Genomic DNA, 22,168 nt, shown 5'->3' with positions numbered 1-22,168 from the left:
TCCTTTTTATACCATATGAGGTGAAAGATTCGAATCGCAAATCTCTATGCTCGATATAGCTTCTATTTCTAAGGTTGACGTTTGGTTTTAGGTTAAGACGTTAAGTGTAGGGATGAGGGATCAAATATTCGAGATCAAACCAATTATTATTGAGCTAAGCTCATTTTAGCACGACATGAGAAATTAGTTATTGGATGAGACCACTACGACGTGATTATCATACCTCAAATTTGTATCTAGTGTTATTAGAAGGTATGTATATTTTTCAATCTACATATAACGGTTTTCAGAGGCCACCACCCTCATTAAATAGTTTTGAGAAAATTGCCTTGATAGTCCATAAAATTTTAGAAATAAGTTCACTTGGTCATTAAAGTTTTAAAATGTATTTTTTTAGTCCCGAGTTCTTAGGAATAGATTTAAAACGTCTCTATATTTTGAGAAATATATTTAAAACATTCCTGAAGTAATAATTTTTTTTTTTTTTTGTTAGTGTAGCATTTGAAGTTAATAAAATAAAATTCTCGCCTCCTTGTTCTGTCTATTTTTTTCTTTGTTTAAAAAAAAATTAAATTTATTTCTAGTAGATCTTTAATTGTATGTAATAAAATCAGTTGATTGTTCAAATATCTTTTAAATTCTTCTTGAATTTGTAATGTCGATTTTTCAATAAAGGTAATGTGATGAACAATAAAAGTATCAATTTTTCAAGTGTGCATAACTCAACTAGCATACGATATATGTTACTGATCAAGGAGCATGTGATTTGAATTTTCGCTCTTAAAAAGGAAAGAAAAGAAAGAGAAAAATGATCTTATAGAATTGTTATGAAAGAGGAGAGCTTATTTCCCCTCTTATTCTTAATTTACTTGCACATGGAATGTTGTTTTACATCATATATTACTTTGTTTTCTCACTATTAATTACAAAAAGTGGGAAAACTTAAACCACCCTTTCATCTGTCCTACAAAATATATAAAGTTCAAGAGACAGAAAGAACCTACCTAGTTCTGGCAGCAACTCATCTCTACTGCCATCAAACATAGAATTTGCATCATTTTGAGCAAATTCCTTATCTAAATCGTCATACTCTTGGTCAAGAAACCGATCTCTAAAATACATGCAACCTTCGGACCCTTAAAGGCCTTCTCTACTCCTGTTGTTTAGTTAGAAAGTGACTTCGTTTTGATTTGCAAAACTGAGAACATTAGCACTTAGGGTAGCTTGAAAATCGTAAGCAATGTGTTTTAGACTCTTCTCTGAGTGAGGGAAAGTATGGTGGATACCATCAGCTTATAGTCAATTGGCTTTGTTAGGTATGCATCCATTCCTACCTCCAAGCATTTAGCTTCATCTGACGACATTGCGTGGGCTGTCAGTGCTACGATCGGAACGTGAAGGCTCGTTCCCACTTCTAGCTTCCTAATTGCTTTTGTTGCTTCATAGCCATCCATCTTGGGCATCTGTTTCAAAAATGAAGAAAGTTTTATAAGCTTTATAAGTATATGGAATAGATCATAAGAAACTTTACGTCGTGCTTCATATGACGGCGTGGATTGAGGTTTGCAGTTCATCTGGGATCAATTTAGGTTCATGTTCATCATCTATCAGTCAAAGCAACTCTCTAAAGTGCAAAGACAATATATCTCAATTTTTGTTCATGGAGGGAAACTGTAGTTTGGTACTTACTTGGCAATCCATTAAAATCAAGTCATATCTTGTCGGGAATTCTCTTCTTTGCTCTTCAGCACTGAGCATGGTAGTCAGAGCTTCAACAGCCTGCAATCCATCTCCAAAAGCAATGACCGTGGCTCCCATCCTTTCGAGCATTATGGTCGTTACTCTTTGGAGAACCGGGGTATCTTCTGCAAGCAAAATGCGTAGCCCTTCAAGAGATTTCTTACCTTGAACGTTCTTAGAATGTGATTCTCCTTGGCTTTTAGGATAGTTGCATCCTAAGTCCTGTCCATTGGATTCAGAACTTTGACACTGAGGCATTGATGAGTTTTGTCTCGTGTCACACCGATCGCCGGTCCTCACATTACTCTCGATCGAATTTACATGAGTTAACTCGACTAAACTATTGTTAATGGGCAGAAATGGTGACTGACATGGTTTCGGTGTTGTTTCTTCTTTGCCGTCTCTGACTTGAAATGTTGCACAGTGAGAGTTATAATTCCCAAGTTCAGATACATCAGAATCATCAGAGCTGGCAGTTTCAAACTGAGTGGAATCAATTTCAAGACATTCATGATAATCCCCTTCTTTTGATGCAGTTCTTAAAGCATTTTTCCTCTGCAACTCAAGATTTCTGTCCTTCATAACAGCTTCCAAAATATGAATCATTTTTGATCTGTACAGTGGCTTATTGTTCATTATAATGTGCCCTTTTCCCCGAAGCTCCATTTTTATAGCGTTGGATGTATCATGGTTTAACATCCAGGCAAATTTTGCTTTTCCAGAGTACTTGTCAAGGAAGTAAAGTTGGTCCTTCCAAATATCCGTGCTCAAGTCCAATATCCCAATATCGGCAACAATGATAAACATTTGGCTTTTCATATCTTTAATTCTCGTTAACTCAGCTCGTAATGTTTCACCTAGTGAATCTTGTGGACTAAATCCCTTTCTATTTTCGGAACTTCTAGCTTGAAAGAGTTCTTGAAGGATTAGTGTTAATTCATTCCACTCTGAAGCCTCTAAAGTGAACAGTCCGATTTTACGAAGCCATTGTGACGTGATAAAGCGACTCATGCTGCCACGGAGTGCAAGCAGTACCTGCATTTGTACATAAAAACATCAATATTAACGAGAGCATAATTCTTGTTTTGAGAATTGTGCCATGCCTGAAATCAAACTCAAGGAAAACAAGAGAAAGCAATGTTTCCTTTCCGTTGCCAAAACCTGTTTTGGCTTGATTTCTGTTCTTAAAAAGAGCACTGTTTTCTTAACATAGCTCCATACTGTTTGTTCTTGGAAAATTTTTACATACCACTCAGAAGTATTTAAAACAATTTTCATTTTCTTACTCATTAGACAATACTTCCCCCTATCAAAATATCTATTTATCACTCAATTAAGATTAGATTTCTTCACTCACCACCGCATTATGTTTTGCAAAATCAAACTGACAGTGATGATCTGTGGCATCTACAGGTGTGCTGAGAACCAAATAAAGTCGCATTAGAGTTCCTGGGCCGTTTTTCTTTACAACCTTGATTTCTCCACCCATTTTGTTAACCTGTTATTGGTCTCAGAATAATTAGATAAATAGATGCCTATGGAAAAGCTCTAAGCATGAATGGTTTTTAATTTTCTTTCTTTTGATAGGAGCTCTAAGCATGTATATTACATAGCTGATGAGCAATAAGCAAAAATTTTGATAGGTTAAACTCACCAAGGTACGTACGATGCATAGTCCAAGACCGGTGCCACCATGCCTGAAAAATATAACATTTTGAGAATTTTGAATCATAGGATATGTAAACTCTACTTTTTTGTTATGATTACTGATATAGTAAATATATTTATACTAGATATTGAACTATAAAAACTCTGACAGTATATTTAGAAATAAAAATTTACAATTCAACTATTATATTCAACTGTTAATTACTCACGTTCGGGTTGTCGAGGGATCTGCTTGCTCAAAGCTTTCAAAAACAGACTCCCATTTGCTTGGATCGATCCCTATACGGTGCAGAGAAAACAGTTTTTCTTAGCATCTAGAAAGCAAAGGAAACCATATTCATTCTATATGACCGTATACATAATTCTTTTCTTATCAAGTTTTTTCTGATTGGCTTTTGACATACCGCAGCCTGTGTCATCAAGTTCAAACCACAAGGTCATTTTGTTATCTTTCTTGAAAGCATTCTTTGTGTGGTCTCCCTGTTGTTTCATCTTTGTCCGATTAGGAAACCGTGATTTCTTCTGATCCATACAGAACTTTCCCATTTCTTTAAGAGTATTTGACGTCTCACACCACCCTCGAAGAATGATGTGACCAGCTGCATTGCAAGTCATTTGAAACAGTTGATCAAGCATACTTCTTAATAACAGAATAATTTTTTCGATTGTTTGATGAGAAAAACTAGTGATAAAAAAGACCACTTACTAGTTGTGAATTTGATAGAATTGCTAATCAAGTTTGTGAATATTTGAACAACTCGACCAGAGTCTCCTCGAACTAATTTCGGCATGTCGTCTAAAAGAATAGTATTTTATTTTAGCACTGCACAAATTGTAGCTGAATCAATTAGTGACGAGAAATCATACCCGAGAGATCTAATACAGTTTCCACATTATGATTAATGCACTGCACAGAAAACATATCAACAAGCCCTTCGAGTTCTCGTCCCAGATCAAACTCTGCATCTTCCAAAACCAGCTTTCCAGATTCAACCTATGTGATTATGTGCATAATAATAATTAGGATGTGGTCTCACACACCATAACTGCAAAATTTGGCAGAAAATTTGGTAGAACTAATGAAGCATGTTCGTATTACCTTGCTTAGATCTAGAATGTTGTTAAGGAGTCGGAGTAGGGCTGTTGAGCATTTTCTAATCTGAGTCACCGTCGCAAATTGTTCATTATTGAGACAGTCATCACACATTAGAATGTCAAGCAGTCCAATTACTGCAGCCATTGGTGTCCTCAGCTCATGACTGCAATATCATGAGGGGGGGAAGGTTTTGTCAGTAAAGTAAAACTTGGGATAAAACATACGATGGATCAAATTTGAGCAATTATCAATACAAAATCTCTCTCTCAATAGCCCTTCAATATTGTACTTGAATTTTTATAAACATGAGCAGACACACACGCCTCCTCATGCAATGAATAAAAGTCAATAAGACGTTTGCCCATCATTTTAAATCAACTCACCTCATATTCGCCAGAAATTGACTCTTGTAATTACTAGATGCCTCCGCCCTTCTTCTTGCATCAAGATGGCTTATTAGTTCTGCCCTTAGTTTCATTTCCTTAGATACTCCTTTCGTCAGAATCAAAATGCATAGACATCCAATAACTAAGATGCATAAGGATGCAGAAATCAGTATAACCAATGTTTTGTAAGCTCTCTCGTCTACCTTTCCCATTATGTATTGTCTAGGAATGATGACAACCCCCACCTACAGAAAACAAAACACAGTTCAGAATCCTGTTAAGTTTGTAACTAGTTGATAAAAAGAGAGTCGATGGATAGATGATGAAACTTACAATAGGAAGCCTCTTTAGATTAAGAAAAAACGAGTCGATGTAATATTGCTTATCACCAAGCTTGACATTCTCCTCATGGACCTCATGACCAGGAGGAAAATTGTTTCCGTAGGTTTTCTGTAACCACTCAGCTCCTAATCGAATCACATCGTCCTGGGAATCGACAGCCATCATAAGCTTTGGACCCCTTGATGTATTTCTTAACAGGGGAGCATTGGCCGAAGTAGCAAGCAAGTAGCCCTCTTGAGAGGTTAGATAAATATGTCCACTGTGGAACTCAACAAGCTCCTTCATAAGTTGACCTACGCTATAAAGTGCGGTCGTAACGCCCACTACTGCAACTATGCTTTCATTTGAAGCATCGGAAACAGGCAGAGCTGCCGAAAGCAATGGTGTATCCATGTACTTACTCACAGTAACATGCCATGAGGCAACACCATCTGCCACCTGTGAAATGCCAGCAATATTAATCAAGTCCTCGGGTGGGATTTGCCTCGCTTTCCCGATCTTCTCACCACTAATAGGATCAAGCGGTTCCCGAAACCATTTTGCAGAAACATTGCCAAGTATGGGTGGCTCCGACCACCCTTCACCAGACGAAAGCCGATTGATATTATATGATTGAGTGGCACTGATGGAATAGTTTGCAAGATCTGAGTAAATATAAAATGTATTGTTGCTTCTATGATCTCGATGGAATGCCTGGACAAAGCCATTCTTGTAATTGATGGTTATGGCATTAAGAGCTTTTCGACTTGCAAACATCGCCCAAGTAACGTCCCTCATTGCTTCATACAGCTACATAAAAGAACAGACATTTGAAACATGAATACAGAGCCAAAAGTATGAAAGGTAAATCAGACAAAGGATAAGAAAATAACCTCAACTTGCTCTGCTTGATTCACGGGCTTGCTGTACTTCTTCATTACATATTCCGAGAGCTTAACCTGAGCTGTGGTTATTTCAGCTGTGGAATTCAACACACTCCACATCCGTAAGATCGGGCGCTGCAGCAGTTCATGACGAAGACCATATGCTAAGCTGTCCAGAGACTGTGCTGTGTAGCTCTTCGTGAAATGCCATGTGAGTATTGTCAGCAGCCCAATCAAAATAGCTAGCATCACCTGTATTTTAATGTAATAAATCATCACTGCCAGTATTATTGCACTGTCAAGACTTACAATCAAGCTGAAAGGCACTGATATGTATAACTAGAAGCAAAAAGTTACGATCTAGATAGACTTTAGAGGTCAGAGGTAAGAATCAGAAGAAAGGTATCAAAAGTATAGAAATGAAGGTAAGAGTCTCCAATGGGTCTAACACAAAAGTGAAACGTGTATAAATGGAAAAGAAGAACTGCTGTATAATAACACTGATCAGACGTTTCCACAAGTGGGTGGTATTAGTTTGAACTTGAATGAGTTTCAGATCATTTCAGGAAATGAAGACTAACCATTATGGCAAGACGAGCAACAAAGACACTGTAGTAAGAAGAAAGGCAATGAGAGCTTGCATATTGAAACTCCTGTTGTTCAACATCTCTGTGAAATATTCTTCTGCTATGAGGGGCTGTGTTTCTTCTCAGAGAAGTTGCTAGGCCTGAAATTCTACAAAACACCTTCCTCAAGGGCGTGGACATTGGAGAGGTGAGAGCTGAAGAAGAAGAAGAACTTTCAGATGGGGTATCCTCTTCTGCCATTAATACTGAAGCTATAAAAAGATATACATTTTTTTGCAGAAAGGGTCTGGTTTTGGTGTAAATCTGAGTGTATGTGTCAAGAAGAGAATGTGTGCAATTGGGTGGAGGTTTTTAAATATACTGCTCCCTTTGTCACTTCCCACTTTTTCAAGGCAAGAGGCATATCTGCTAGAAAACTCTCTCTCTTTCTTTTTTTCAAAGTGCCAAAGGAGGTGGTGGGTTTTATTCCTCATCCCACAGTTTCCACTGCCACTTATCTCTTCTCCTTTATCCAATTACTATATTTCAAAATCACAAACCCCCATTAACTTCTAGAGTCCAAAACCTAGACAAAATTTAATGATGTTAAAATGTCTTAAATATGTTATTTAGTATTTTGAATGATTAAGTATTGGATCTCATGATTTGTTCTAATTTTGATCCAAGAATTTAGAGAAATGCACTATATAAACTCGTTAATTTTAGAGACATCTCTTCAATTGTAATATCCCTACTTGTAGACGTAGCTAACACGGTTAGTGAACATCGGTGTATTCATCTTCTATTGCTTTACATTTCTTTTTTCATATTTGATCGTTGATTTCTTTAACAAATGACCACAAAATGAAGATAAAGCAGAAGAGTTCCATTTCAAATAAACAAAGAAGAAAAAGGAATAGTATAGATTGAAATGATTCTGTACAGCCCAAAAAGGACATTCCCTCTTTAAAACCCTATAAAACTATTGGGATTTCTTGGATTCTGGAATATCAAACAAAATACGTGTCTGATTATCAATTTACTCTTTAAACCCACAAAAAGAAATCATAAAAGAAGGGTTCAAATTTGCTTGATTCAGCCATACAACTTTTGACTTTAAAGGAAAAGATAAGAATCGCCATTGAATCATTATGAAGTAAAGAGAAAAAAAATTAAAGAAGAACCAATTACTTTTTACCTAAGATGATGATCGAGATTTCTTGACATTTTTCCCCCCACCCTTTTTGTAATGTGCAATAATGATTTCGATTCTGTCGGCAAGGCGGCAGATTTGTCTCTGCGGCGATTCGTTTGTGAAATTTGAATGTGAAAATCTCTCAAGAACACTGAAAATACAGAGCAAGAAGAAGAAGAAGAAGAATCTTTAAATCTTTGAGGAAGAAAAAGAAGTATGAATTGGTAGAAGGAATAAGCAAATCTTTTGTTGTTGTTTTATTTCCCAATTGAAAAGTTTTGTTTGATTTTGGGAGATTTGATGAACATGGTTTGTTTTCTTTCCTCTATTGTCAATTTTGCATGAAATTCCTCACATGCACGAGGGGCCTATCTTGCAACCTAGCAACTTCACTGTAACACAGAAAACCATTTCTAGTACTACGGTAGTTTGGAAAATTTTCTTCCTTCTGTTCCTTTTATTCATCTCGTTGTCAACGATGTTTATGAATGATGTGTAGTAATTTGAAATAAAACAATATATCAATCGATTATGTGTTTGGAAGTTTATATTTCTTTTTTCAAAAGGGTATATAGAGTAAGAGTAGTAGATTTTTTTTTTTTTTTTTTCAGAATTGCTGATTTTTTGTATTGTTCTAAAGATCTCTTAATATGTTAATTATTATCGAACTACATCTATTAACAATTAACTTGCATGGTCTCGTTGACAATGAATTACTACAATCAAATTTTTATCCAAGAATATTGCCGAATGAAATCTTTAGATGGGTCTAAATTGATTTGACTAAAGTTTAAATTTTCAATTGATAAAATCTAAATTTTTGTTAGGATTAAATTGATTTTTTTTTCCTTGTTTTAAATAATGAATAATGAAAAACAGTGAGATATAAAAGTGATAGACATTTTCCATGAGAATAAAAATGTTTATAAAATAGAACCACCAAGGAGAGTGTTAAGAAGCTAACTTTTTTAGTAGTATCCATTATTCATTGTAGGTTGAGAATGACAATGGTCCTATATGACCTAATTTTTTATATTTGTTATATCATAGTGGAATATATCTTCTTGCACATAAGTAAAAATGAGTGCAAAGAGAGTTATAACCATTTAAATTTTGAATTTTTAAATTATATCAATTTACACTTTCGTCTAAATTTCATTCGATCAATATAATATGAAACTTATAATTTCAATCAATTAAACTCTTAAGCTTTTATAAGTCAATCAACTTGGACCCTTTGAAAATCAATGCATTATTTCTTAAACGTGTGTAAACTTCTTCAAATGTCGGTTTTACAAAATACACGATTAGAATAAATGCATTGACGATTTTCATAGATTATGAATAAAACTCTAAAATTGATTAATTTATGAAAGTTTAGAAGTTTAATGATTACTATTTTTCACACAATGTCTTCCAAATGAATATAATGGATTGTGTAAATTGATACACTTACAAAAGTTCAGAGTTTAAATTGATATATCCCAAAATTTAGAGTATAAATTAATATTTTTTTCAAAAAAACTATATATGTTTTTTAAAGGAAAAATGTAATTTATATTTATTGACCTAATATTTGTTCAAGTTAAGTATTTGATGAATATATTAGTGATTTTATGTAAAATGTCTTGAATTGAGTTCTAATATATACCCTTCTTATTCAAATGGAAATATTATGAAAATAAAATTAGGATATTTGCAACAATCTATACACCACTTATTGATTCTACCATAAACATTTCAATTGATATTTTTGTCAATAGAAAGATTTGTCATCGATAAGAAAAATATATATATAGTTCTAAAAATTGACGTGACAAATACTAATAAAAATGATTTATAACTCGTGACAATAATTGTTGGGACTGATGTCCTAAATCTCATAGGATAAATGTTTTGAACAAGCCCATTGTTTACTTAATAAAATATATGATATTTTATTCTATATTTTACTTGTATTAACCACAAACAATAAACTAACATCCAAGGTTATCTTGTGGCTTAAACATGTATGTAGAGACATACGGGTGGATCATGTTTAAGTGATAACCTAAATGGTCTGTAGTAGATGGATAAGGTTAGGTACCTTATCTTGGTGACACTACGAGTATAGCCCATTTTGTAGGTGTTACAATTGTTGTAAAGTGCTACAAATGATCTTATCCTAATCATTTATGTATACACATATGAGCGGGGATATTCTATATAAAAGAAGTTTGTATAAGACCGGGCCATGAAATGTTTAGTCTCATTATATAACGTCGTTCATAATAGAGACTTACATTTCACTAGGATAACCATAGGTAACATGATCTGAATCCTTAGTGAGATGTGAACTCCTGCCTATGAAGGCAGTTCTTTGATCTATATGGGTGAGAGTGGCGAGATCGCCGACTCAATAAACCTACCATTTTAGGGATTCGTCTGATTGGGGAGTTGGGAACACAACTACACAAGAACGAATTCACTCCTTCCCCGAGGTCGAGGTAAGTAAATAAATTACTCCCTTAAGGGATGATTTCGGGGCTTGAACCATGTGGTACCACACCCTCTCCTGGCTCGAGAGGGGTTTAGTCATAATTGAACTATGATCTATTGTTCATTAGAAGGATCAGTGGTACTTAAGAAGTTAGATGTAACTATAGGGGCAAAACAGTAATTTTGGCCCAGCAGTAGTTACGAACAATTTATGAAGAGTCATTGTATTATTGATTGGTTATATCCAATGGACACAGAAATATATTTGTAGTGCGAAAAGTACAGGTGTCGATCTTTAGTGGATAGCCCGACAGTTAACGGATGATGAATAAGTTAACTAAAGAGTTTGATTAATTATTCATGTACCGTTGGAGCTTCAAGCTACAGGTCCATGAGATACCCTTATAGTTCAATAGAATTAAATGAGAATAAGTTTTTGTATTAATTTGAATTGTTCAAATTAATTGAGAGATTTAATTATATATGATATAATTAAGTTATTTTAATTATATATGATATAATTAGTATAATGTATTTGATACATTATGAGAGGAAATGAATATTTGAATAAGATTCAAATATTAATTATATGAGTTGGATTCATAATTGTTAAATTTAATATAAATGTGATTTATATTAAATGTCATATGAGAGGGAAAAGAAACTATAGGTTATATTGTATATGATACAATATTAAAATTATAAGTTATAAGTATATATATATATATATTATGATAAGTTAGTTATCATGTTTATATATATTAAATATTTATTTTATATAAATTAAGTTTATTATTTATATATTAAAATTAATTTNATATTATGATAAGTTAGTTATCATGTTTATATATATTAAATATTTATTTTATATAAATTAAGTTTATTATTTATATATTAAAATTAATTTATTTGAACTAGGAGGCCTTCCCCTTTTTCCTCTCCACCCTAGTAAGTGGGTGGTTGAAGTTTATTTGGCATTTTTGAAAGGAGAGAGTCTCCTTCTTCACTAAGTACGAAAAAGACAGAAATGTTTGGTGAGAGTTGTTCTTAGAGATCAATCACAATTCCTCATCATTCTCTCTAGCCTCAATTCATTCCCTTATTCCAAAATAGCCAGAGTCCATCACTCATGAATTCTCTACCTGAGAATACCAAAGTTGCAATCGTGGTAGGGTTCGTTTTTTTATCAAGGGATTCTTTTCTGTAAAAATTTCTTTCTATGAAAAATGGAAATTGGGATGATCTTACTTCCGTTCAAAGTTCTCTTCAATGAGACCCTTCAATAATGGTATATTCCAACTTTCAATTAGTAGGTCATTAATTTTACAAACTTTGTAGGTGTGTACTCGCTAGTTGCTAGTTACATCAAGTATTACTCAAAAATCAAGAACATTTCTTATAAATTGAAGATTTAAATCTATCTCACAATGTAACATGAGGGTGATATTAAGAGAATAAATATTTGAATCTAACTTGTTTTATACCTTCAATTGCAAAATTTATCCTTATCCTAACTTTTTTTTTTAAAAAAAAAAAAAAAGATAATGTATTACCAACTAGCACAAACCACACATGTCAATGAACTCATGAATAATTGAGGACACCCAAACAGGAAAGTTATCGGCCAAAAACCCGCTCTCCCTCCACATAGATAACAGAGGCAGAGTGCAAAGAAAAAACTTAGTGAAAAGCGAAGCACAATAAATAAAGTTGTGCATAAAAGAATTAGAAGATCTAGCACACTTTGAAAATGTAACATCCAATTGAGAAACCATGACTTCCATATCATCATAACTTTTCCTTTACTAAACATACATTTAATTTTTTTTTTTTTTTTTTCACTTACTTGAGATCCTATCTTGAGTTTGAAGGTATTTTCTAAATATTTATCATCTTAAAATACCAGTATTAACAAATTATCCAAAGAGGTTGAATATAACAGGTAATTTTGTAAAATTTGACGTATGAGAAAGACGGGTAAATAGAGATATCCAATTTCCTTACGAGAATGGGGCTTCACTTCGAATGGAACAAGAATTCCCGATTAGATGGAGAATAGAGGAGGGAGTGGAGGGGAAAAATTCCGTGTGAGCTAAACGGAGACGGGGGCGGGGAATGCATTCCCCGTCCCCGCCTTTGCCCCTGCCCTGTTCCCATCCTCATCTCTGTCCCCATTAGCTTCTACATATTTATTTAGTTTAGTTATCTAATATTATGTTAATATTATTATTATATAAATATTACATTTAAATTTCAAATTTAATTATTTATTGGGAAAGATAATGAATATGTTTAAATTGAATATTTAAATTTAAACTATATATGTGAATAATTTGATTTATATTTATTTCTTTCTTAATTTTTTTAGGCCAAATTTTGAGTAATTTATCTTTATAAAACAATTTAGTAATAAAGTTAATTATTTAATTAAAATTTGTTTACATTAGTGATTTAAATTAATTGGCTTTTTACAAAAAAAATAATAAAAAAGGTAATTAGAAAAAAATTCCTCAAGGAAATCCCCTCCTCGATCCCCATAGGAAATTTCACGGAGATGAAGATGGAGAATGACATCCCGATGCCACTCCGCCTCGTGGACATCTCTACTTGTAAATGTACGTTGAATTTTTATCCATGGTAATTAGTAATATATAGATTTTAAATCCAAGTCTAACCATTATTAATAAGACTCTTTCCTCCTCTTTTAATGCATAGTCGCTATATATATTACTATATTATCTTTTCATTTAAATTAAATATTCAAATTTGTACACCTTAGAAACCAACAAAACCTCATCACAAAATGATAATATTAAGTTCCTAATTTTTTAGGAAAAACAAATAAGATGAAAAAAAAAATGATACACTTGTGAGTAATCTAATGAGGTTAATCATAACTTTTTGAAGTAATGCATTCTTAGTATTGAGATAGACTTATATGGTTAAAAATATATTAAATAACTATTTGGTATGTGGGAGTGCATTATTTAGGTGGCTTGACTTGGCAAAATTGAGCCTCTAGAACTCCTTTTTTGTGCTCCACTTATATTCCTTAATTTCTTATGGTTCTCTAATGCTTAATCCTCTTGTAATGCTTGCCTTTACTCTCTTTTTGCTTATCATTCATTCATTTTTTTCTTCATCTTATCCTTGTCTTATTACCCAACTAATGTTTCCTTCAACTTTACATCTTTTATTCCTCTAATATCAATTATTTCAAAAAAAATCTAGTTGGTTTAAGATTCTATTTAGATTCAAATTCCATATATAAGAAAAAACTATATATTTTAGCTTCAATAAATCTTTGTAGGTGATAGAAATTCAAGTACTCAATCGATTAAAGGTTTCTTAAGAGAATTCAAATTCATATATATATATATATATATTGACAATATGTGGGGTTAACTTCAAGAATAATTTAGTTTAAAAAAGAAATGACAAATGTAGGATAATTCTGTAAACTATAATTTCGTTTCAAATTGTGTGGAACTTGTGTCTAATATCTACGATTTCTTGGAACTTGTTTGTAACGTCCATGATTTTGTAGAATTTTAGTAAAACTTGTGTGCGAGAACTACTATTTCTCCCACATTTCTTGTTGAACTCGTGGATATTGTCCACGATTTTCGATTTTCATGGTACCAGGTTATGTAAATGTACATGGTACACGATTTACACCTAAGTCATGGACTTTGTACACGATTTACCTCTACCCATGTATCACATCTAAGTTTCATTAACGTATTCGTAGACAGGATACATAATCTATCTAGCTTGTGTATCATGTTTACAAATTAGCAACTATATTTTTTAGAATAGTTTCATGTTAACCCAATTTTTTAAATTAATTATTCGAATTATATTATTTAAAAAAAATTCTAATATATGGGTCAAGAGGATAGAACTTCTAATTTAGAAACTTTATTTTCGTTGAGATATGTTCACATTAGTTCAACAATTTTTCCGAAGTGATATTTTTTTTTTTTTTTGGATATCAATATTTGTTCACTATAGTCATTATTGAAAAACGTGGCATCTTTTATCTATACCACATAGGTACTTGTTTGCTAATAAAATATTTTGAAACCCTCCTTTTTGCCTCTATGTGCTTACTATAAAGGTATTATTAATATATATAAAGAAATGTTAATAATAATCATAGGTTAAAGTATTTTCTTTGGTTTCACAAAAGATTATAGATCTCTAGAGATAGTGGCACAAGTGTCTTATGGTTTAGATAAACATATGTGATCTTTAAGAAAAGGGAAATGGCCAATGTTTGATAATGAAAGGACTATGGGTGCATGTTTAGTAGCATTCCTACACCTTTTACAATTTTTTCTTGGTCATCTTCTTTTTGGCACCAATTCCTCTTTTTTCCCCCCTTTTGGTAGTCTTTTTCCAATTACTAGAGCAATAGTTTTGGTTTAAGATTTATAAATGAGCGGTGACTTAACTTTAATACTATTCTATTTTTATATTTTAATAAAAGTTCAATTATAATTTCAGTCTATGAATTTTCAAGTTTGTATCTATTAGGTCAAGAACAATTTGTAAATCCCTAAAATTTTCATTTTAAAATTCATGGGCCTACTACGTACTAAATTGAAAGTTTAGAATTTGATTAGAAATAAAGTTCACTTTTTCATCTAATATATTCGTTAATTTTTAAAAAATCTAGATATGTTAGGGATCTATTCAACACAATATCCAAAATTCAAGGATCTTTTGGACATTTTGAAAATTATTGGATCTTTTAGACACGACGTTGAAAGTTCATAAACTCCATACATCTTTCCTGTAGTTAGAGAAGATGTCCGTAAAGTTTTTTTTGCTCGCTTTCCAAACACGAAATAAATCATATTCCAAGTAAGTGTCATAATATTTTAGAATACAACAAATGAGGAATATACGTATTTGAATTTCTGATTTCAAAGGAATGATCACATTTTGACAATAAGTGCCCTAAATATCTCAAATTTATCGAGAAGTTAGAAATTTTGTATAAGATATAAAATTAAAGAGAGAGATCATTTGAACCAAGATCATTAGAGTAGCTATCTAAGTGGCTCCCATGATTGAGTTATGTAACAAAATTGGTATGGTTGAGCTAGATTGTGCCAAATGAATTGGTATTATTGGTTCAATTATGAGCAACCATGATGAACAACTAGACCATTACCAATCAATGATTTACTATATTGGGAACATGATCTTGAAATAGTAGACCCCTATGTATGTATGTAAAAGAAAAAAAAAATTATCCTTTCATAAGAATAAATTTCCATTAAAAATTTAGTAAACAAAGACATGAGAATGAGAAAAAAAAGAGACATTCTAAGGTTCATTTCACCAAATGTATGAGAGTGATATCAAGAGATATGATTCCAAATACCCATTAGTGGATTTGATTTGGAAGAGATTACACAAATCCTAAAGGGACATAACTTCATTTCTAACCCAAATTCTTCACATTTGAAGAAAAAATTACTAATCAAATAAGACATAAAGATGGAGAATCTTAGCTCTTTAGTGGCTAAGAATAGTCTATGCATTGGTTGTTTCCCTCTTATGGATTGGAGCATTTGATTCGATGCCTATAAATTATTGTATACAGCAAAGGTTTATATAAGATGCAATAAAATTAATCTATCAAGACTTTGATCTAGCAACAAATGCATTATCAAATTACAAATTTGGTTGTAGAACCCTTAGCTGTGTCTCTTTCAATCACTATACTTTAACATTTTTCTAGTAATTAGTATTTGCACCTTTGAGATCGTGTTTATTTGGTCCTGTTTTAGTTTTAACATGTCTCTAAACTTTTACTCTTATGAATAACCGTCATTAAATCATGCCAATGTCAAATATTTAGATCCTACTTTAGTTTTTAATAGATCTTTATTCTTTCACTCTTATAGCTAATAAGTCTTCATCATTCATATGTGTCAAAGTTTAGCAATTGTCGTTAATTTTGGCCAAGTTTAGATATTTAGGTCTCATTTGACAATCACTTTATTTTATATTTTTTATTTTTAAAATTAAACTAATAAACACCACTTTCATCTATTAGTTTATTTGTTTCGTTATCTACTTTTTAAAAGTGTTTTCAGAATATAAACTACATTTTGGAAACAAAAAAAAGTTCCTAAAAAGTTATTTTTGTTTTTAGAATTTGACTAAGAATATAAATTACACTTTGAAAAATGAAAAATATGATAAAGAAATTGCAAGAAAACAAACATAATTTTTAAAAACAAAAAAAAAAAAAAAAAAAAAAAAANAAAAAAAAAAAAAAAAAAAAATCAAACAGATATCAAACACAATTTTCTTCTTAAAAATGTATTGTCAATTTAAACCTTATAAAACATAGAATCTAAATAGATACAAGCCTAAAAGTTCAAAAATCTATTAAGAATTAGACACCAACCTCAAAAGTTCATAGACCATTGCAATATTAAATATTAATCAGGTCATTAAGACCCACCAACCTAAGATATTAAATATCTAAAAAAAAAAATTGTGGTGTACAATTAAGAGAGATAAAGGCACATTAAGACATAGTGCTCCAATTAACCAAGAGAGTTTTGGTGTAATCGTTTTCAGAAACAAAAAGATCAGAGTAAAGTCCTTTACCAAAAACAAAGAAATAAATAAAGCAAATGGAGGGAGCATTCCAATTTTCAATAGCATTTGGCTTAGTAATTGGCTGGTTTTGCTGCATTACCAACCTTTTTATACCATTTTTATTAGCTGTGTTAGACTTTGGCTAGATGTCCAAAACCCACCATCTAACAATATTATGCCACAATCATCTAGAAAAATATTCTATATTATCATCCCAGATCAAGTTGTAGGGACAAGAAGACAATAAAGTTAATTCTTTATGTTTAATAAACGATAATAAAGATATTAAAGCCAAAAATCCTACCTGCTGATGGAGGAAGATCCTGAGGGATGTTTATCTTCAAGAAAATGATTTGGAAAGCTTTTGTCCTACCTACACAGTGGGCTGCCCATCCTAAAGTAGGCCAAATAATCAAGGAACAAGCGAAATCAAATATCTTTAAAAAGTTGGATGAAAATGAGTTCAAATCATGATAACTACTAATCTCAAAGATTGATTCGATCATAATAGCTACCAGTCCCAAACAATGATTCAATCATGATAGCTACAAATTTCAAATATTGATTTGATGACATTAATCGTGTGCAAAATGCCCCAAACACTTGTTAGAAACTGGCAGCTTGTTGACCAAGATTTACAGCCTTATATAAGGGGAGGGCCTACTTTTTTCCAGTTTTTGGGTTCTTGATGAGGGAAAGAGAACCATTGTAGAAAGGAAACAGAAATCAATCATGTCATTCTTTTCAGGATCCATGTAACTTATATACAGGAAATCTACAACAATGATTTTAGTAAAGAAGCAAGAGTGGGCATGAAGATTGAGTAGCTTGAATCTTTAATAAGCTCAACTTAATTTGTTACAGCCGTTCATACCTACTATAAGTTAATATCAAATAGTTCCAACAATTTATTTGGAGTTCTTAGCCTTGGCCTCTGCAGCTGCGGCTTTAACAGCGGATTTTGCTAAAGCGGTCGGGGTGAGAGCACTTTTTGGATTCAGAGCTTTTCGAATCTTCATAGCAGCCCATGCGGTCCCGACAGCATGTCCAGCAGCATCAAGGCCTTCAGTGGTTGCATTTGCAGCTTGCTCCCCATATCTGCAACAACAAAATAAGGAAAATATTATAAAAGCATCATAAGAAGTGTATGAGATTGATTTTGAACTGAATTTTCTGACATGAAAATTGAAGTTCTTTCAACATTTGGTCAAGCAGTAGGAAGATATCCAGAAATCTGGAATGCAAACTTAGTGAAAATATGGTTTTACTTGGAAAACTTATGGTTTTACTTGGATCGTGGACAGTAGACTGGTAGGTTGGGAGAGGAGAACTCTCTGAAATTCCCTTGAGCTGTATTCTTGATACTCTTCTTGAAATTTAGTGGATTTCAGCGTCCTATCTCTTTGTTTCTTTTTGCCTATTAATAGTAAATCATGTGCAGTTGGTGACAGTTTACCTTTTGGTCACTAGTTCAGTTGTCACAGTGGAAGATGTAGCCATGACATTTTTTCCAGCAACTTCAACAGCATCAAAAACTTTGCCTGATTATCAGAAGACGAAATCAGTGATCAACTAAGGTACAAAAGAAATGTGTTCTTGTGAGGAATGATTCATAAAGCGAAAATTCAGCAACTTAAGTTTACCTATGATCCTAAGTAGCTAACCATACAATTAGTTGAAGAATGAAGCAAACATCATGAAAATTCGACCTATCAGAATTGTGTTGTTAATTATCTAAGGATCAATTGGGGACAAAACATTGTCGTTACACAAAATTTAGGAACCATACGAAACAATAGTAACACGTTGGATATGAACCGAGAATTTTCTGTACTATGATGTTGATGCTTTTCAAATAATCTAATGATGGAAAAGTCAAACTTAATTATATTCTCGCTGCAAGTTTCAAGTTCAAGAAAGTTTTTCGTCAACACCATGAAGTCTAATGCAAGGCGATGCAATATTCTCAAATAGCAACGTAAGTCCAAATATTCATGTGTCCAGCAAACCGAAGTTAACAAGTCTCTAAAACACACAATTTCTGTTTCAAATATCACTTCTAACACAGACGGCTATATCTTTATTTTTTTAACATTTTATCACTAAAAGTTTTCGTACAGATATTTTCTGGTTTGATTAAAAACTGGAAAAATTACCATTTTAGTCTCCTAGTTTTGAAGAATAATTATGTTTGGTCCTAAGTTAATGTACATTTTCAAAATGGACCAAACAAAACTATTATTCAAAAGTTAGGGACTAAAAATTTCATTTTTCTTTAAAGAATTATCAGCTCCTTTTCACATTTTTTTTCTTTGCCCGTAAACTCTTCCAGGCAATGCACTTGATTTATGTCCTCTATGTTATAAATAATTCGGTTTTAAATGGTGCATTTTACAATGTTATACTCAACCATATCTGAGGAAATACAAATAAAAAGGACTAATAAATGATGTGTTATCAAAAATTTTACTACATATACTTTTTTATATTAGAATTATAAAGAAGAAACCTATTTTTCTCATTTTAATAGTACACCAATAGTACTCAATCGTGAGAAATTTATTTTTAAATAGTTCACTCTATATATAAGAAAAAACTAGTTGATAGATCGATGCAGAGAAAAGGAAAGAAGATAGATTATATTATTCAACTGGCACAGGGGTAAAAAACAAAGTAGAGTTGATGATATACCAAATCCATCAAGAGAAGCAAGTACAATTTCCCCCGGAAGCATTCCAAAAAACTTCTTCCCAACTTTAGAATTAGCCACTGAACTTGTAAAGTATCCAGAAACTTTAACCACTCCAGAGAGCACTCCATTTGCTACTTTCTCTGACATCCTTGTAACCCTCTTAACCCTAAATAAAAAATCAGACCAAAAAAGTACTTGACAAGTGTTTCCATGCAGTTTGCTGAAGAGTTTTACAGCTAAAAGAAAAACCAATATGAAATCCATTTCAGGATAATGCTCAAATGTCTACTTTATAATTTATATGTAGCTTTTAAGTCCAGTGGTGACTACTGGATAAAAGTAATGCACCTACACAGTTTCTTAAAGCATGGGGTACAATGAAGTGTAATGATCATGAATATTTTAAAATTAAAGCTTTGTAAGAGATTGTTTAAAGAAACGAAGGGTTTTGGGGAATAGTTCTTAATTTTTCTAAAAAAGTACTAAGCTTAAGCACATTAACTCCTTCGCGTTTGAGTCATGGGAATTGCATAAAACAACAAAGACTAGAACTTAATGCAGAAAGATGCAACCCTTTCCTTAGTATCCGTGAGGATTTGGGGCAGTTTGCAAATACATCGACTATTCTCTTCTTAGCTGATAACCTATATCTGTATGCCTAGGAAACTAGTAGTATATTAAACCTTAAAGTGGCTACTTTGGCGCGAACCCATTACCTCTAAGATGTCGATAGAGTGATACAATTGCCAACTAGCATCGTCTACCGACCTTGAAAAGCTCAAGAATAATAGGATATCAATGAACTCAAATCAAATGCTATCGACACAGAAACGAGGGCAAATAACATATTTAACAAAGAGTTGTAAGAAAAAACCTTTTAATCCTCTTGAGGGTTTCAGGACTGATCTCGGTGTTAGAACAGGGGTCCATCCTTTTCTGCATAGCCTCGTTTCCCTGTTTCAACCTTTCTACAGTCACATCACCACACCATAAAATTCCTTTAACCAATTGCCCCGATCCCGCTGCTATCAACTTTGCAGCCAATCCATTGTAATCTTCCACATTAGGAGCTAATGTAGTCCAATACGCTGCACATTTCCCTTCCATCTCTTCTTTCTTCTTCTCCGTCTTCAAATCCGCCGGCGACATCTCTTTCGCTAGAGACTCATCCAGAACCTCCACTTTCTTGGCACTCTCCGACACCTTCTGCACCGTAAAACTACTGTAATTTTGCAAAATCCCATCTAGTTCCTTCAACAATCCCTCTTGACCTTTGGAAACAATCGTCAACCCATAGCTCAAATAATCGTCCGACCCATTATTCTTCCCATCTTCATCGTCACTCGAATCGGAATCCGAATCACGTTCCTTCGGAGGCCGAAAAGAGAAGAAGTAATGCAAATCATCAAGCTTCACAGCCGCTAAATCCTTCGCTAATGGCCATTGAATGTCATCAGCAACACGCGCAAGCACCGCAACAACATTCTCCCCTTGGCGAATGAGAACAATGGTCAAATCGCCGCAAGCGAGCTCAACACTATACTGTTTATCAATTAGGTTAAGAATGGCGCCTGGGACTCTGATGAGAACCTCTTCCGCCGCAAGGGGAGGAGCGGAAGCCGAAGTCGGAGCCGGAGTTGGAACCGAAGGAGGACGACGGTAATCCACATCGTCGGGAAACAGATTCTCTACCATATCCTTCATATCAAGAGTGGGGTAAAGATTCGAGGTCGACGATGGATTCGGATTCGCAAAGGGAGCGGAAGGCGCATCGGGATTTGAATGAATCACCTGAGGGTAAAGGGAATTGCGATATGGGTTTTGTGAATCCATTGATACAGAAGGGGGGAAACAGGAAATTGGATGGATTTGAAAGATGGGGAGAGGAAAATGGGGGAAATTGAGAAGAACAAGAAGGGATCAAAAACGAATTCCAATGCGATCACATTAATGAATTAGATGGTTCCGTTTCAACTGTAATCGAGATAGTTTCCCGTGTGTCGATCGTGAAGAAGACCGATTAGTTGACTAATTATGATCGAAAAAGGCAATGTCGGGCCATTGTTGATAATTTGTTTTAGCTGTCAAAGCTCCGTCGCCATGGTTGAGAATTATTTGAGACAGGCAAACAACTTTCTCGCCGGGAATTTACCCGCCATCCAAATCCTTCTTCGCCTTATTTATTTAAATAATAATATTATTATTTATTTTCTAGTGAGAATTTTGCGTTCTCTCTCTTCCGTTATTTTACATTCGAAAATGATTAATTGAATGATTAAATTACAAAATCTAGTTGCTACTTGCTACCATCCACACATATATTTATTTCTTTTGAGATCACAGTTTAAATCTCCATACTTTTAATTGTTTAAACATATAAATAATTATAATTTAAGTCCCTGAATTTTTAACAATATGCACGTCTAGTCCATCAAAATTCAAAAGGTATATTTTTAGTCATTTCTTGAATAATAATCTTTTTATTATTTTAAATGGTAACATTATATTATAAGTA

At 33.1% G+C, this 22,168-nt stretch overlaps 2 protein-coding genes across 5 annotated transcripts; both read right to left on the bottom strand.

Moving 5' to 3' along the window:
• Window positions 1–822: 822 nt before the first annotated feature.
• LOC120069007 (histidine kinase 1) lies at window positions 823–8,285 on the bottom strand. Of its 3 annotated transcripts, XM_039020662.1 has the most exons (14): window positions 7,860–8,285; window positions 6,677–6,876; window positions 6,105–6,347; window positions 5,224–6,021; window positions 4,888–5,135; window positions 4,508–4,667; window positions 4,276–4,402; window positions 4,115–4,204; window positions 3,813–4,007; window positions 3,618–3,687; window positions 3,395–3,437; window positions 3,098–3,238; window positions 1,690–2,775; window positions 823–1,463 (listed from the first exon to the last, which is right to left on the bottom strand). In XM_039020662.1, exons 2-14 carry the CDS (start codon window positions 6,860–6,862, stop codon window positions 1,248–1,250), a joined length of 3,603 nt encoding a protein of 1,200 aa, XP_038876590.1. In that variant the 5' UTR covers window positions 6,863–6,876; window positions 7,860–8,285; the 3' UTR covers window positions 823–1,247. The 3 variants fall into 3 exon arrangements, with proteins under 3 accessions (XP_038876590.1, XP_038876591.1, XP_038876589.1); XM_039020663.1 differs by lacking the exon at window positions 6,677–6,876 and having other exon boundaries at window positions 7,860–8,284; XM_039020661.1 differs by lacking the exon at window positions 7,860–8,285 and having other exon boundaries at window positions 6,677–7,805.
• A 9,382-nt stretch (window positions 8,286–17,667) lies between these two features.
• LOC120069017 (protein EARLY-RESPONSIVE TO DEHYDRATION 7, chloroplastic-like) lies at window positions 17,668–21,817 on the bottom strand. 2 transcript variants are annotated; one of them, XM_039020675.1, is made up of 4 exons: window positions 20,528–21,817; window positions 19,653–19,819; window positions 18,418–18,502; window positions 17,668–18,059 (listed from the first exon to the last, which is right to left on the bottom strand). In XM_039020675.1, the coding sequence occupies exons 1-4, from the start codon at window positions 21,484–21,486 to the stop codon at window positions 17,870–17,872; spliced, it is 1,401 nt and encodes a 466-aa protein (XP_038876603.1). In that variant the 5' UTR covers window positions 21,487–21,817; the 3' UTR covers window positions 17,668–17,869. The 2 variants fall into 2 exon arrangements, with proteins under 2 accessions (XP_038876603.1, XP_038876604.1); XM_039020676.1 differs by lacking the exons at window positions 17,668–18,059; window positions 18,418–18,502 and adding an exon at window positions 20,370–20,421 and having other exon boundaries at window positions 19,683–19,819.
• Between the last annotated feature and the right edge of the window lie 351 nt (window positions 21,818–22,168).

This window comes from Benincasa hispida, unplaced genomic scaffold (genome assembly GCF_009727055.1).
Source record: "Benincasa hispida cultivar B227 unplaced genomic scaffold, ASM972705v1 Contig179, whole genome shotgun sequence".
Taxonomy (NCBI): Eukaryota; Viridiplantae; Streptophyta; class Magnoliopsida; order Cucurbitales; family Cucurbitaceae; genus Benincasa; species Benincasa hispida.
Note: the sequence above shows the minus strand (reverse complement) of the source record. Positions and strands in the feature narration are given on the sequence as shown.